This window comes from Denticeps clupeoides, chromosome 5 (genome assembly GCF_900700375.1).
Source record: "Denticeps clupeoides chromosome 5, fDenClu1.1, whole genome shotgun sequence".
Taxonomy (NCBI): Eukaryota; Metazoa; Chordata; class Actinopteri; order Clupeiformes; family Denticipitidae; genus Denticeps; species Denticeps clupeoides.
In genome coordinates, this window is record NC_041711.1 from 21429848 (window position 1) to 21447227 (window position 17380).

General features: G+C 38.4%; 1 protein-coding gene across 6 annotated transcripts in view; it reads right to left on the reverse strand.

Moving 5' to 3' along the window:
• diaph3 (diaphanous-related formin 3) overlaps positions 1–17380 on the reverse strand; it is a 219976-nt gene that overhangs the window by 189088 nt on the left and 13508 nt on the right. For 5 of the 6 annotated variants that reach the window (XM_028979068.1, XM_028979067.1, XM_028979070.1 and 2 more), the window contains exons 2-4: positions 9590–9622; positions 7129–7293; positions 5559–5663 (exon numbers count right to left, since the gene is read on the reverse strand). In XM_028979068.1, the coding sequence (XP_028834901.1) occupies positions 5559–5663; positions 7129–7293; positions 9590–9622 (303 nt within the window). The remainder of the gene's footprint in view (positions 1–5558; positions 5664–7128; positions 7294–9589; positions 9623–17380) is intronic. The other variant, XM_028979066.1, reaches the window with a different exon arrangement.

The following is a 17380-nucleotide window of genomic DNA, read 5'->3' on the forward strand; positions in this document are numbered from 1 at the left end:
TTAGTGCAGTTCAGGTGCAGACCAACCTGACAAGGCCTATAAGATCAGCACACTCTAACAATCTATCTAACAATAACTTATTTTTGCTTTTGTTTGGATTTTCCATAGGATCCCAACTTTTCTGTACATATGGTTATAAAAATGTGATGCTTACTGATACTCACATCTGAAACGGTAAGGGATTAAAAAAAACATTGTCTACTTCCCCTCTCTCCCTTCATCTGCGTCTCTTAACAAAAAAAAATCTCTTTCATGTATTAATATCACAGGTGTCCTAATTGTCTGTCCTCTACAAGCAGGTCAATGCCTTGGGGAGGTCATGTGATTAGCCTCAACAAGATTATTTAAAAGCAAAAGAGGTGGGGGAGCAGACATCCTTTAGTTCAGAGAAATGAAAAGGTGCATCAGCTGCTTTGGCTACAGCAGATAATGACCTTCAAAAGCAAAAACCTGTCTCTGAGTTTGAGGCAAGGATCAGGCTCACAGGGCCTTTAGCTAAGCCCTGCTGATGTGTTTCAGTGAAATTAATTAAAATCTCTGTGAGATAGCACCCAGGTTCTACCTTTTAACACCAGAGAAATAGTGCACAATATGCAGTGCCTGTTTTTTGTGAAGAACATTTAGTGCCAAAAATATTGAACATTATCAATTCTTCTAAGAGATCGCACTCCACCTTTTGCCAGGCCACTAGCTTGCTTCTACACCAAGAGGTTCCCAGTAAAAAATATGAAAACATCAAAGGGGCTTAAAAGTAATAGAAATAGTAAAAGTAATTATCAAAATTACAGAAAGACGGAAGGAAAAAATCTAATGTGCTTTCACACAAATCATTGATGTCCCCTGTGTAGCAGGTGCAGACCAGGGGAATACTAAAAAGTGCAGTAAATAATTTACAAAGAAACCAGTGGGGTGCTTTGAGTCAAGAACACAAGGAAAAATGCAAATTGAAATCAAGACAAAATGACAGAGGGGCCAACAAGATCACTTGATTATCAAGAAACATAATTCAAACTTTTTTCAGGACTTGTGACAGATTAAGTTATCAAATATGTCTGATTATACAAGAAAAAGAGTAAAATTAAGTTATAACTTGAACACATGAAAATAAATAAGACATCAACAGCACAGATTGATTAAGGCTTTCATGGCTGCCCACTGCTCACTAAAGGTGATGGGTTAAAAGGAGAGAACACATTTCGTGTGGTGTGCTCTTCTGTGTATCACAATAATACTAAAATATTGTTTTCATCAGTTTATTTGCCAAAATACATACTTTAAGTGTCATTAGGAAACACTCCTCATACGTTACGTCTAACATAGCACTGAAAATGGGGCTCAGTCTTTAGAGTCAAACATAAAGAAAAGAAGAGACGAAATAAGACTAGATGAGGCGAGACCAGGTTTTGAACTCAAGAACATTTGTTAGCAATGTCTTTCACATTTCCAGCTGAGAGGGCTTACCCTTTACTGCACCAAAGCAAATTAGTTTCAGGGACCCCCACCAGAGTGTTGTGGCCACAGGGTTTAGGTGAGCAAATGCAGTTTTGATTACTCACTGCCATCAGATGGTGACCCCTCAGCATCCTGCTGGTAGAGAGAATTAAGCAGCGAGTAGACTGACCCCAGCTCTCTACACTACCAAGAGTTCTGAGCAAACTGTGTGTGCAGGTATGTGTATGTGATGTGTGTAGCTAGAAAACCTTGCCATTTACAAAGATCTTTTTTTTTCCTGTTTTAATTGCATTTCACATTAAGTTATGCAAAGTACAGACTTTGGTTTATTTAATGAGCTTTGTGACACAAAGGTGGAAAGGCAAAGTCAATACAAAGGTCATCATCCCTGCAACAATAAAAGTAAGTCTTGGGTGTTTTGTTTCAGAATGTATACCAGACCCAGCAGGCAGGTTGGTTAATGGCTGAGACTATGTGCTTCAGTGACACTTTTTGCATGTTTCCACATCTGAGGGAAAATCAGAATTTTTAAGATTTTAAAAAGTTTAAAGTGAAGTGATTGTCACATGTGATACACAGCAGCACAGCACACGGTGCACACAGTGAAATTTGTCCTCTGCATTTAACCCATCATCCTGAGTGAGCAGTGGGCAGCCATGACAGGCGCCCGGGAAGCAGTGTGTAGGGACGGTGCTTTGCTCAGTGGCACCTCAGTGGCACCTTGGCGGCTCGGGATTTGAACCGGCAACCTTCTGATTACGGGTCCTCTTCCTGAACCACCTAGGCCACCACTGCCCCTGGTTTTGGTTTTAAAATATTACTGTCCCAGATTTTTTTGTGTGTTCCAGCAGATGTAATAGGGTATGCCATACTTGTCCTAACAGGGTGAATCCAGTTAGGTTCAAACCCCACTTACAACCATTATGTCCCTGAACAAGAGTTGTACCTGTAACTACTGATTGTCACTCTGGATAAGGGCGTCTGCTAAATCCTGTAAATGTAAATATAGTCCTAATCCTCACCAGGAACACATGCACTGAATTTCAGAGCTCTATCCATGGATGTTGAATGACAAACATTCCATTATTCATGCCTAAACTGTTCATTTCCAGTTTTCAAATACAGCTAAAATGAAGTATTTTTATTGGTTTATGGCCTCAAAGAAAATGTGTGCCTGTGAGTTCCATTTGAGATTAAATCATCTCACCCAGACACAGCAGGTGATCTCATAAAATGGTTAGTGGTAATACTTTGGAATCCATGAAAACAGGCCAGCACAAATGGCAAGACCTTACTCAGAAGAGGACAGCCTTTAGCTGAAGGAAAAATGTCCAGCACTCTCTTTATTTGTGGGAAAAAAAATCACTGAGTGTAGGAAACAGTGCAACTGATGAGCAGGAAACATCCACTCTTAGCTTACACAAACACACACACAAAAAAAAAAAAAAATCCCCAAAAGACTGCCAATTAGTTCCTTGCAGATTGAACGTCAGAAGCCACTACAGTGCAAGCAACTAATTGGGATGTCCTCAATCAGTGAACTGGAGGACAGGAACACCAAATAAAGTTCTGAATTAAATGTTTCCTCAGTGCATACTGCAAATCAGGCATGGAAGCTGAAAATGTTTAAAGCAAAACATGTCCTGAGTTCAACATCAATTTGAAAGAGCATCGAGCCTCGTCCAGGTCCTCTGTTTCTGCAGCAGAACAGTTCAAGCCCCAGCAGACACAGTGCCTTGTCAACTTTTCTAAGCAAAACTCTGAAGCAGTTTTTTTTTCCTTCTTAAATGATGCTTCACACTGCTGACCAGTTCTCCCTCCAGCAAGCTACATAGTGAAACATACTGAAGGTATGACAGATGAAAGGCAGTGTAAAACCGTCTGCAATCTACCTGGTGACTATTTCACACATGCCTTTGCTGTTCTAACACCATCCATCTTCATGCAACCTGGCAGTTCCTACCAAGTGCACTCTGATGCTTCATGGAGTGACGATGGAGAGAGTGTACAGAACAGCAAAGAGAGGCAGATGCACAGGTGAAATGTAAAAGGTGTACTCTCCAAGGCATAAGAGCATGAAATATTCCATCGGTAAGCTTCACATGGCATTTCAAACAATTAAAGGGTTTCATCTAGGAGTGGTCCGAATCAATCTGGCTCAAACCTGCACAAGCTGCATTCAGCATGGACAGAACCTAGTGGCCACTGATCTCATCTGGAGAGAGAACAAGAGACTGCACAAGACAAGGCATGTTCTATTCATTTGAACATGCATGCAACGAAGAGATATCATTTTGTACAGAAAGACAGAGATAGTCACATGGTGTTCTGTTTTTTGTCATCAAAATCAGACCAGGAACCCCATCTTTGGGTAAACAGCACACTCCCCAGAAAGATGGGGGTGAGGCAGGAAAAGAAAGGAAATATAAAAGAAGGCAAGAGAAATGAAGCTGAAATTAATGAGTAAATAAAAGGAGAGAACTACTTTACCTGGAAAGCATGAGTGTTTTAATGGCTCTGTACATAACCTTCAGAAGTCATACACTGTGCCCTAGTTCGGCTATCATTGTTTGGAGGATGAACAGCAGAGTCCAAGATACATTCAAGTGATTCAGACAGTGTGACACAGCGAGGTTTTTTTTCACAGCACAAGCATGTCAAGGCCACACCATTGATGCTTTTCAGTACCCATTGAGAATTTTGAATGATTTGTTTTCATTCTATCGTGTATCGTTGTGCCATGTCCTCCCTGAAAAAGTGACACACATACACCTGGCCATTCACATGATGTAAAAGAAAACTTGATCAGAACAGGACAGCTTCATTTGTTCATTGCTCTAGTTATGATGCTCACATCATAACTGGTGGTGGACACAGGTCAGAATGGGCACTAGGGCTGCAACAAAGAATCGAAAAAAAAAAAAAAAAAAACTAGCGGAGGTAGAAGAAAGCTACAAGACCATAAGGGCCTATATTTTTTTAGAAATTATTTATTGTTCTGGCAGCTCATTTGGCACTTCATTTTTTTTTTAAGTCTATATATTTGGCAGATGTAAAGCATACGTGTGTGTTTCTTGTGTGTTAGTCTTTTTGTATTTTATTTTATTTTTATAACAGCTCAAGGAGCAATATGTTTGTGCACTTTCTAAAGATTTTAGTTCTGTTTTTGAATAAAGAGGTGGAAATTAATGCTATTCTTTTTTTTTTTTTTCGTCCGATTCTTTGATTAATCAAAAAAGACAGATTAATCAATTATTAAAATAATCATTAGTTGCAGCCCTAATGGGCATCGTGACTCATCTGCAGCTATGCAATTCCATACACAACCAAATGCATGTTCTGACACCAAGCTTAAATCAATAAAAAATATGTCCCATGGTATGTGTCTTTCCATTTATAACAAGCTCACAGATGCATTCATGGGTTCTTGTTAATGGACGTTCCCAAAAGGTGCATGAAATTGACAAGGAATCTGCAATTTCAAATTACAAGGAAGCAGACTCATAAATCAGATGGTTGTGGGTTCAAATAAACACGAAAGGAGGAAAATGTGAAAGGAGGAAAACCATCAAATTATTTCACCATCTCAAGCATCGGCACTCAAGTCTGTATCAGGATTGTCTGACATCCCAGGTTGCAGTTAGCTCAGCTAATGATACAACACCAAAACAAAGAAAGCTAGTTCAGCGTGATCTAATGATTTTTTATAAACTGCACTTTATATTTAATGTTGGATATTGTTATACTATGCACGTTTTATATTTTTTTCCAATCCAAAGAACAGAGGAAGAATTTTAATTATTATTTTACTTTCAGATACTTTACTAAATAAAGTTATTGCACCTGCATAATATATACATTTTTTTTTTACAGAATATTTTAGGTAATCTCTTATATTATGCTGATTAAAAGGCATATTTTGTTCTATCATCAAATGTATTGTTATTTTCAGGCTACGGAAATATTGTGATATTATTTTTGAGTCATTTCACATAGCCCTAGTGAATACTATTAAAAATTATATAGTCTCATTAAATTTCAGAGATATCTACATCTCTAAATATCTACAATTAACAGTTAGTGACTAGATTCAGCAAACCACTTACTGTTTTGGCAGCTGTGATGATGTACTGAAGTACCATCTCTCTTTTGGTGCTTAAATCTTTCTCTCTTAAGGGAGCTTTCTTATCTTCGTTCAAATTCATATCCTCCTAAAAGAGGGAAGCAAATTTGTGATTAACACAATTAAAACAGACATACAATTGAAAAAGCTGGAAAATAATCTACTCCAATCAATGGCAGACAGATCAACCAAACTGATCCCCCAAAAACTGATGGCACTTAGTATTAATTTTTATTTTATTATTTTTTTTTAAATAAAAGTTTTATGCTGCTTTCCGTATGTGTGGCAATGGGTACACACGTGTGTGCACACAAAATATGCATCTTATATAAGTTTAAATCCTTCCTAACTCAGACCATTCTTCCACAAACTTCACCTACATAATTCACTATATGGTGAGGTGACAGACAGTGCATATCGAAGATGTTTTAAAAATTCAGTCAGGAGAGCCTTGCTGTCCCTGTGAGTGGGAAGAAAGGGAAGCTAGTACGGAGTGGAGCTGGGAGAAAAGAACTGTGTTGCAAAAGGCAAGACATCCATTACCCACAATGCCGCTGTCACCTCTGCTCGCAAACCTGCGCATCCAAACCTTCAGTTGCTGTGACTAATGACTGCGTCGCTGCCCACGTTACCATACCAGTAATCCCAGGGCCCGTCATTCAAACCCTGAAGCTTAATGCGGGAGTTAATGCACAATGCATAGTAGCAGTATCTAGTAGAACACCCCCATTATTTAATAGCTCAATACTGTTTGTAGCAAATTCTAAATCCATCAATTTATAAGCTTATAGTTATTGATTGCTTATTTACAATGGAACAAATTATTTCATCTACAGATTTGCAGGACAGTGAAACCCTGCAGCACAGCACACAGTGCACACATGAAAGGCACCCGGGGAGCAGTGTGTGGGAATGGTACAGTGTCCGCTTGTCCGTTCCTCATTTCAACTGGCAACCTCCCAATTACAGGTCTGTTTCCTTACCTGCTAGGCCACCACTGCCCCAACTGTGTCTTTTCATGCAGAAATCCTGTCCATGTTACTTCTTTTAAGAAAACATTATTAATTTTAAAAGTTAAAATGACCATGTCAACTGGTTTCCAAGAGCACACAAAGAAAGGATTTTGGTAGTAAATTAATTATGGATCATTATAAGGATTAAGCTTTAACAATGCCAATGAGCCAAATGGGTTGGGGGGAAAATAGAAAGATAAATTGATAATACTTGTATCATAACCTAATCCCATTATGATGTGAATCATAAGAGCCATGAGATTCCGCTTCAGCCCAGCAAGACACCAAATCTTTGAATTTGTAACTCAAGAAAACAAGTAATTAGCGGAAGTCACAGAACTCACCATATGAATATACAAAATCATAATGCAGCATGTGCCATTATATTAATAACCTAGAAACTTATTTAACATGTTAACATACATAAGAGTCCATTATAACCCTAGCCCATTGATTTGACAATAGTGAAGGTTGATGGAGCATGATGGAGTCTGTATGACATTGAAACAAATGTATGTTCTGTGCATATAAACATGATACCATCATTTTCTCGAAGAGGGCGAGAATCTCCTTTTCAGAGGTGATTCTGGAAGAAAGGTCTTCAAATTCTGAAGTAGACAAGTCTGATGAGGACTGCTTGATGTATGGGAGATGAGGGCGCTCCTTCTTGCTGCCCGGAATACGAATGCTCGCAAATCTGTCCAACTAACAAGAGACACAGAAGAGAAGAAGGGGGGAAGGGGTGATTAATACTCTACGCAAAAACTCGATCACTACTCATGTTTCCATTTGTTGCCAGCTAACCCCATTACTAAAATCATCTCATGAGAACATCAGTACTTAATAGGACACTATAGAGTAGTGGCTTTCATCATACAAACCTGCTATATACAACATTCTGTTATTCTTCAGGATTTCACTTTTTGTGATTTTTGCAATCAGAATGACAAAATGACAAATGCCATTTTGTTTTCTCAAAATTCATGAAAAATGTAGTCCCTTGGTAAACCCCATCTAAGGTTTACAGTGCCTAGTAAGGCACTAAATGAGTGAGAAAAGAACAGATATATTGTGTGAATCGCACACATGGACCCAATCTTCACGTCTACAAAAACACAATTGGGTGATTCTCTGGAAACTTTACTTGTTCTCATATTTTCTGTTGTAAATTAGATTTATATTTTTACTAAATTCAATGAAATTCAAGGCAAATTATTATCATAACCCAGACATTCAAAGTTCAGTTTATATATGTTATATTGAATTGTGAATCAGGCTTAATTAAAATATTCATACAATACACCACATTAACTCTTAGTACTGACATATGTTTAACTTAACAGCAATTGTGTAGCACTTTAGTTGCATATGTAAGGCATGACAAGTACTACATACGTGTCACACTTGTTCATAGTTCTGACCACAAGTTATAGGGATAAAGTAACTTTTGTTACATGCACTAAACAATAATTGAATTCTGATTGAATGATTTGTTTATATAATCACTTTACATTTTGCTTCATCATGTTTGTTTGCTTCTGTTATTTTGTTAGTCCTGTTCTGTTAGTCCTGTTATTTTTTAAAGGGTGGGAGATGCACAAATAGTTTTTTTATATTGTGTGTAATATGTGTATTTTATAAGTGTATACATAAGTTTAAGTTATATTGGAAAAAGAAAACAGTATTTCAGTTAATATTTAGGTCTCATGTTTCCATAAACGCAACAGAATAACAGTCTCCTCTCCACAATAAGACAGCTTGTTCATTAAATATGGGCACTGAATCTCAGGAAAGGTCAGATCAGTGCATCCCTAACACAGGCCACAGCATAAGATGAATACATTTAGCCTCTCTGGCTGTGGAAACTGGGCTTGAAAAGGTGTCTGCACATACAATGGGACAAAAAGGTATTTTCATTTCAACACTTTTTACTCATAAAAGGTTGCAGTGATGATGAAATCCTATGTTAACCACATAGGATGATCAGGTGAGAATAAAATCGATAATTACATTTATATAAATGAAATATTATAAAATCCCCACCCCTAAAAAAAGAGCATGATTTCATGCTAGTGGTGCAACATGAATAACTGTACTTGCAGTCCATTCACACCTTACCTTGAAAAACCATGCTTGATGTGGCAAAACATTTTTATACCCATTTTATCAATCCAACTAGCTCAATTAGTCATGTAACACTTATATGTACACCAAACAACTCTTGGGGAGAGTGACTCTTTTCCAGTGTTGTTATAAGTTTTATCCATCAGCAGAATGCGGATTAGCTATCTTTACACCTTACCCCACCTCCACCAAAGGCCAGCGAAACAAATCAATAGCATGCAAAAACAAACACAAAGAGATGAGAAGAGTGATCAGTAGCAAGAGGGGAGAAATGAATAAACACATGTTTTAAATAGGAAAGCTAACAATATCACCACAAATAATAAAATGATCCCATGCTTCTATAAAGAACACACAACCCACAGCCATTCAAGCCAGAGGACAAGCTTTAAATATTCATGCAAACAGCTGAAACATGCTGTGTGTGTGGACTATAACACAAAGGCAACAAATTCCTCTGCATGCTTCTTCAAGGCCGATGATTCCTGTGTTGTACGCAAATGGGCATGAAATAGTCCAACATTTAATGACAAAAGCAGAGTGCATGCACTGAATGCAGAAAGCACTGCATTTCTGTGTTGGATGGTTCCTATGAGCTTCTGAATAGACAATAAGCCTGCTGCTGAAATGTTTGCTGGCCTCTGAGGCAGTGAATTCCCAAATTAGCTGCTCAATACCTTGGCAGACGATGAAGGACTGACACTGGTCTGATAGAAAACACCAACACAGCTTTCTGTGCCATTTTGCTTTAAGTTGTATTATATGTAGCAATTATGTTTAAAATGACAAATATTGACATAGGCACACAAAAAAGAAAAGTGTTGTAATTAGTATGACAATGCTTAAAAAAAGGGAGAGGGGAGGAGACATTTCTTACCACATCATCCGTAAGAGACCTAAAGTTTAATTGCTAGAGAAGGAGAAAAGACAAAGATGGACATTACTATCCATAGAACCAAGCTTGTGAAGTAGACTATACTGGTCTACTCCGCTGTCTTTGGTAAAGCAAAAAAAAAAGAGAAAGTTGGTTTAAAGCGATAGTATTGACGCTTGTTGATATCCCAATATTGTTTTTCATGATGGATTTCAGGACAGTTCTACGATAATATTGTGATATATATGTAATCGAATTCCAAAAAATCCCGACTTCTCTTGAACACAACATGCTGGAAATAAATCTTCGACGTATTACATTTTACACAAGAAGCATCCCATTTTCTGAATATGTGCAAAGACCATGCATTAAACACCAGAAGTATTAAGTAAGAGAATTCTTATAGTTATACTAAATAATACTAAAATAGTATTATTTTTGTCATGATAAATCAAAAGTATAATAATCCAAAAAAGCAAACAGTAAAAATAGGAGATTGAATCTAAAAGCCATGGTAAAAAAAAAAAAAAAAGTTAAATAGGGATGAGAGAGGGTAATTAATTGACATTTGGTAATTAATTGACATTAGTCAAGATTTTCATAGTGTTTCATATTTATTCACACAATTGTGAGTGGTTACCGCAATTTGTTAGATCATAATATTGGTCATTAAACATTGGGTCACACATAAAACAGATATTATTGAAGTGAGTCACATTGTTGATACAGCCCATACAACCTCCCTCTAAACTTGCTCTAGGGCCATTACTCCATTGGGTTGAGCAGCAGTGACTTATTTAGCAGTCACCCGACGAACCGTGCACCAGCACAAAAAAACAAAAAAACAAAACAGCACCAGCACCAGTAAAAACCTCAATCCCAGATGGAACACATTACAATAGTAGTAACACTACACATACCTATTTTAACCTTGCCCAAATATTTCTATGCACTATTAATTCAGCCAATGTACACAGATACACAAACACACTCTGTGTCACACATAGAGATAGAAATATTACAAATATACCCTCTAATTACTGGTCTTTCACTCAAATGTTTCTGCAATCAGTTGCGCTACATTAACAGTCATGTCCAACTTAACCCCTCCAATAAAAAAAATGACAGGATGCTCCAGAAACAATGGCCTTCATTAATTCAATGGGGAATTTAGATATATCTCTAATCAGCGCAATATATATGTGTGTGTGTGTGTGTGTGTGTGTGTGTGTGTGTGTGTGTGTGTGTGTGTGTGTTTTCAAGCCACTTGAAACAACCCTTTAAATTCTTTCAGGTCACAATTCATTCTTAAATAGTATCGTTTGGAGACATTTTTTTGGCCTTGTATACAGCACAAGCACAGCACAGAGCACCAATCAGCAACCTTGTGGTCAAAGTTGAGATTTGTTGAACTTTGCCCACGTCCATGCTTTTATTCTGTTGGTTCAGTGTTCTTCCCCTTCGAAACATACACACACACACACACACACACACACACACACACAAACAGGAATGGAATAAAAGCTAATTCGTTTCTGAGTGTCTGGAGATCTACCATATTCTAAACCAGGAGTTTAGAAAACCACACCTATTTTTTCACGTTGAGCTACTTGCCGATTTTTGAAAGGAAACCCAAACCTCACGGAGAGCGCAGTGAACTTTGTTTACTCTGCTGCACGCCCCCTCGGACAGACAGACTGTTTATATTATGGTATATAATGTGATGTGTCTAGGAAAAGCACTGCATCAGGAAGTTGTTCAACATATATCATAACCGCATATCAGATAAAACGATATCTGGGCAATTCTATGAAAGTCACACCCATAAGGCCAGTGAAATACCAGACATTTGTATGATGCAAGTGATTCGTTTTTAGGATTTTTCTGTATTTTTTTGCTGGTGGACTTTTTATTTTCGTGGGCACCAAAGAGGCAAGGGCAGCTCCTGGTCAGCTCCACATGCGCAGCATTTAGTAAACCCGGAAGGGCACAGCGTGCAGTGACCGGCAGACTACTGACAGATTGAAGGCTTGTTTGATTTATTGGGTATGAAGTATAAAATAGTGCACGATTATTGGTCATTTAGTCATGGTGTTTAAGGTCTTCAATTTGAGTTGAATTTAAGACTTTTTAAGGATTTGCAGAAACCCTGCCATTCGCTCTGTGCTCTCACCAATTTTCCAAAACTAATGGCTTGTGCTGCAAGTAGGCGTTGTTTCATGCACGTTATTTTCACGAGGAGCGGATATTTCTGTGGTAGTATGGTATAATTAAAAACACTTCCACGCAGTACTAATTGAAATCACTTGTTGCACCTTTATAACTATTCATAACAGTCAGTAACATGACAGAATGGGTGAAAAGTCTAAGAAAGTCTAAGTCTAAGTCCTCTCCTAACATGCTTTCCGCTCCTTAAGGATCTTACAACAATAACTAACCCCAGAAAAACAAAAGCACAAATTGCACAGAACATTATTATATTGTGTGTGTGTTTGTTTCATCCCTTTTGAATATTTCTTTACCTGGGTATGCAAAGCACATACTGCAGTAGAAAACAGCACGAGTCGGGCTGCATTGTAATGAGCATACAAGTCTGTCCTACAATAAAACACACACAGACACAGGCTAGTTCATTACGAACCTGCTGTTTTGGTGTCTGACACAGCTTGGCCTCAGTACAATGAGCCCTGTCTGCATGATCACAATGAAATGCATCTCCCTGTTCCAGCCAAATGATATGGTTTACTGTACTGGTGTAAACAAACTTTGTTCACCACAGAAGGGAAAGACAGACGCTCACATAAAGGTAAGCAACCACGGCAACTTCTGCTTCATAATGATAGTTCATTTATGCATTCCTCTTTTGTATTCATTTGTTTATAAAAGTCCAGTCATGCTTTGATTTTTGTCAACAGCAATGTGTTTGATAATACGACTTTGGCTTTTGGGATCAGATAGAGGCACTGTCAGGAGATCCCTGAAGGTGCCGGCTCAATTGACATATACATATATTGCATCCTGAGAATACCTGCTGGGAGCCATTTGTTCCAAAAAAAAAAAAAAAAGAAAAAAAAAAAGTCACACGAACAACTCAGAGCCATATGTGTGTCCAGAGGTATGATTGCATTAAATGTTGAACTTTAATTACCTTTTCTATACAGTTATTGGTCTGATTAAACTACACTTAACCCAAATCTTTCAATTTCCCAATCAGGCAGGATCTTTATTTAGAAGCTCAGCTGAATACTGCAGGGCACTGAGCAGACTGGGCGAATTGTGCAGATTCCATAAATCATGAGACATAGGCATGAATACAAACACATTTGTATAATGCTGTGTTTATGTAATGCTTATGTCATATCTGTTACTTGTTAAATATATATATATAAGTAATTGAACATTGCAGTTGTAAGATTGGGCATCGCAGGACCATGCTTTTGTTTTGCACAGCGACTGTCTGCAAGAAGAAATGTGACATTCCTGTGCCAAATGTTGTGCATGAACAGTTTCTCATGCCTTTTGTCGGACGGCCTTTTGCCGAGCCAAACATGTGAGGTGTTGTGCGTCGGGACCGCCTACCCTCTTTGTCTTGCGCAGACGGGAGGCCCCCGAGCCAAACGTGTGAAGTGTCGGCCATCATGAGGACCGCCCACTCTCTTTGTCTTCCCCAGATGGGAGGCACCGGGGGGGCGTGACATCAGAAACAACAGGTTCTGATTGGTCTGTGACAACTTCCTGTAGGCCAGTGACAACTTCCTGTAGGCCAGGGGTATAAAGGTCTGCTCACATGTGGGGAAGGGACTTTTTTTCTTTTCTTTTCTTTCCCAGCTGTCTTTCCATCGAAACCGGATCTTCTGGTTTTCGAGCCTGCTCTATCATCTCATTATTTCTCATGGCTCTGCCTCTTTCTCTCTCTCTCTCCCCCTTTACTCTTTCTTCTCATTTTTGTTTTCTCTGTAACCTTGGTACCTTTTTACATTCAATATTCACATGTAACTACAATAATTATTTACCGGTGTTAATAAATTAGAAACTGTTCATTTTTAACCTCTATTGTGCCATGCCTCTTTCTGCCAGTTGGAGTGGTTGAATACAGTGCTTTCGTGTGGAGGGAGAGAGAGAGTTTTTTCTACACTCTGTTCTCTCTCCTCACGGTCTTTTTACAGAGTCAAAAAAATTATAATTTTTGGAAATGTTTGTATTTCGGAAGCCTTAACACAGATTAAAAGCACAGTGCTCTGCTATGAGAACACAGACCTTATAGGTGTGATTTAGAATAAGGCTGAATAAGGTGATCAGTAGTCAAATTATGGGTGGTAGTAGCCTAGTGGGTAACACACTCGCCTATGAACCTGTAGTGCTGTACAGTTGAGATAACAAACTAGAGCTGTTCATGAAGCCCATGATTTCAAAGCACTTCAAAGCCTGTTTTTCTTACAAGTCTGTATGGGACTATATAATAAATTATTCATCATTTGTCTCTGATCATTTAACACTCAAAACAAAACTAACCACCATACTAGTACTTCTTTGAAGCTCAGTGCATGTGCACAAAAGAAAAAGACTATGCAGTGAGCTGTATGTATGCAGAGATGAATGCATGTAGTTTAGGTCTATTAATGCTAAAATAATATAGATCAGAATTCAGTGGTATGTAAATGATTATGAACCTAATCACAATACTTTTTTAAAACGTGGCATAGAGAATAGATGCGCTTTAGAAAATAAATGTGTAAATTTAGTACTTTTTTGTGACAACAAATCACACTGACTTTGATTATTATGCTACCCCAGACTCTGCTCCATCACATAGGGAGACATGCTGGTTTGGCTGGAGACAGTCAGTGAGCGAGAGCATTGGTGACCCCCTGGGGCATTGGAGATGCAGGCAGAAGAGAGGCAGCGGCAGCAACACTACAGTGGGGAAAACGGGACCAGGCAAATGGCGAATGCAGCCGAATGGGCAGAGCGTGCAGATGATGCTCTGTCTGTCTGAGGGGGCGTGCAGCAGCAGAGGAAACAAAGTTCAGACAGCAAAACAAAGTTAACTGTGCTCACCAGATTTACCTTTCCTCCTGGTAAGACGATAATGTAGTGTTGTAGATCTCTGTACACTTAGATACTGATAATATCAGTATATCAGGAGAAGACCAAACACTGCCTAATTTGCGCCACACGAAAGCCTAACAGATACACATGCGTGGAACTGATTGGGCAAGTGGTTCGAATTGTGCCATGCAATCCATAGGAAATAATTGGTTTTAGAGCAGCGCATCTCGTGTTTGGTCTGAAAACGGCTGTAGCCCACCAGGCAGGTCCAATCACGTTGCGCTGATGTCCCTGTGTGATACAGTCATGCTCACCAATCACATGTGTGCCATGTTAAAAACACGCCCAATTTAACGCCAGCAAGGATGCTCACTCTCTACACGTGGTAGATGCTAGTTACACAGCAGTTCACATTTCAATGCATGTTTATGCTTTGAGTTTTTAATACACATAGTATACCAATCACAAATGAAATCACATTCGCAATATTTGTCAAATAAATCACACATAGGCACTGTTTGAGAGCAGCAACACAAGCCCAGTCCTGGAATTTGGCACCCTTTTTTCCTCTGAACATCTGCATTACAGCCCAAATGTTCTATCTCATTAGGTTCCGTTTAGACATTAATTTGGCTGGGTTGCTGAAAAGTTTTAATTCTGCTGACTCATATTAGTTTGTATAAGGTCTTATTTGTTCAGGTGTTGTTGAAGAGAAGAGTGCACAACCACTCCATTGTCTGCTAAATCTTCCCAAATGTCTTTCACAGTCAAGCGGAGGCTTTAAAGTACAGTTTTTTTCAACTTCACCATTTCTGTAAATTGCCATTAGGGCTACACGATATTGGGAAAATATCACAATAATGATATTTCTTGCGATATAACATTTCCCTAGAGAAATGCTTTTAAATTATTATTATTATTAGCTATTAAAAAAAATTATTTCGATATGTAATGATCATACAAAACTAAACAGGTAATATATATTCAATCTGATCTAATTAAATCTAATTCAGGCTAAAAAAAAAAAATATGTCAAGAAAGTTATTTAGACTAACCCTAAACATTATGAATGACTTAAAACCCTCAGCAGATATTGTGATTTCTGGTTTGTTTTTACCATAGACCTGCCAACACAATATGAAATGCTTTCAAAGATTGCTTTTTATTTGCATGTAACCATACACTCATCAAGAGTGTCTTAAAACAAGAGCATCTTTTAAACAAAATAATTCCTTGCCTAGCCTGGTGTGTGTGTGTATATATATTGGGTGAGCCTTTTGACATGCGGCGCTACAAAACTTTATACCCTTTATACCCACCTCCCAAGTAGGTGATATAATGCTATTGGCTAGACCGGGCCATGTAATGTTTACATGTTAATATTAATTTTTATTTATGTGGATTTTGTCAATATGTTAGTGTTTCCACTACATACCAATTTATTTAAGGTCTGTACACTTTGTTTAGTAGTATTTTCTTATTTCAATTTTGTTTAATTGTGTGTGTGTGTGTGTGTGTGTGTGTGTGTATATATATATATATATATATATATATACACACACACACACACAATTAAACAAAATTGAAATAAGAAAATACTACTAAACAAAGTGTACAGACCTTAAATAAATTGGTATGTAGTGGAAACACTAACATATTGACAAAATCCACATAAATAAAAATTAATATTAACATGTAAACATTACATGGCCCGGTCTAGCCAATAGCATTATATCACCTACTTGGGAGGTGGGTATAAAGGGTATAAAGTTTTGTAGCGCCGCATGTCAAAAGGCTCACCCAATTGGAACAATTCCATTTTTATTTGAACCGTAAATGCAAGCGTAAGTCATCTAACAACTAGCACCTCACAACACACATTTCCCCCAAGCCCATTACAGCAACATGTCTTCTTCAAGATGGTGGGTAACTCTCCAACTAGTGCCCCTGACTAAAACCGTGCACGTAGTGCATTCTGGGAGCTGTGCATAATTCCTTTACATTACAGTATGCTCTACATAGTATGAATGAGGGTAGTATGAATGGAATTCGGACGTACTACATCCGCTATGTTGATGTTATTCTTTACCTTTACAGAGGGCATTTTCTCACAAGTACAATTTAACCACAATGAACAACATTCTCCTTAAGATACTTACACTTGAAGAGAGCCATTTACCACCATATTTTGAATATGAGGCCGCCTCTCCTGCTGCCTTGTGGGATAGTGAAGTGTCCATTGAATGCCTACTACAGTATTCGGCTGGAAGTAGTACGTCGTCCAGGTACTTCTCATTTACTAGGGCTGCAACAACGAATTGACTGAATCGATAAAAATCAATTACTAAAACAGTTGGCAACGAATTTCCTAATCGATACGTTATAACGTGGAGACGCTTATAACAGATGCTAGCTGAGTCTGGCGCCTCATAGACAGCGCAGAGCAAAAAAAACAAAAAAAACCCAGCAGAGGTAGAGGACAGATACATGGCGAAGGCAGAGAAATTTGCGCGAAAATATGCGAAAGCGACATGGCACGGGAGCACCACAGCAATGATCCAGCACCTGAAACGCGTGTTTGATGAGGAGAAAGGGAGTTCAGCAGCAAGGTAAGTCACTACAGAATCCTACTTTTGTTCCGTTTTGAAGTGAGGAACGTAGCATCCCTGGTGCTGGTGTTTACCTTGCCGCGGAGGAGAACTAGACGGGGACTTACAACGCCACTCACAGGTGTGGAGGGGGGAT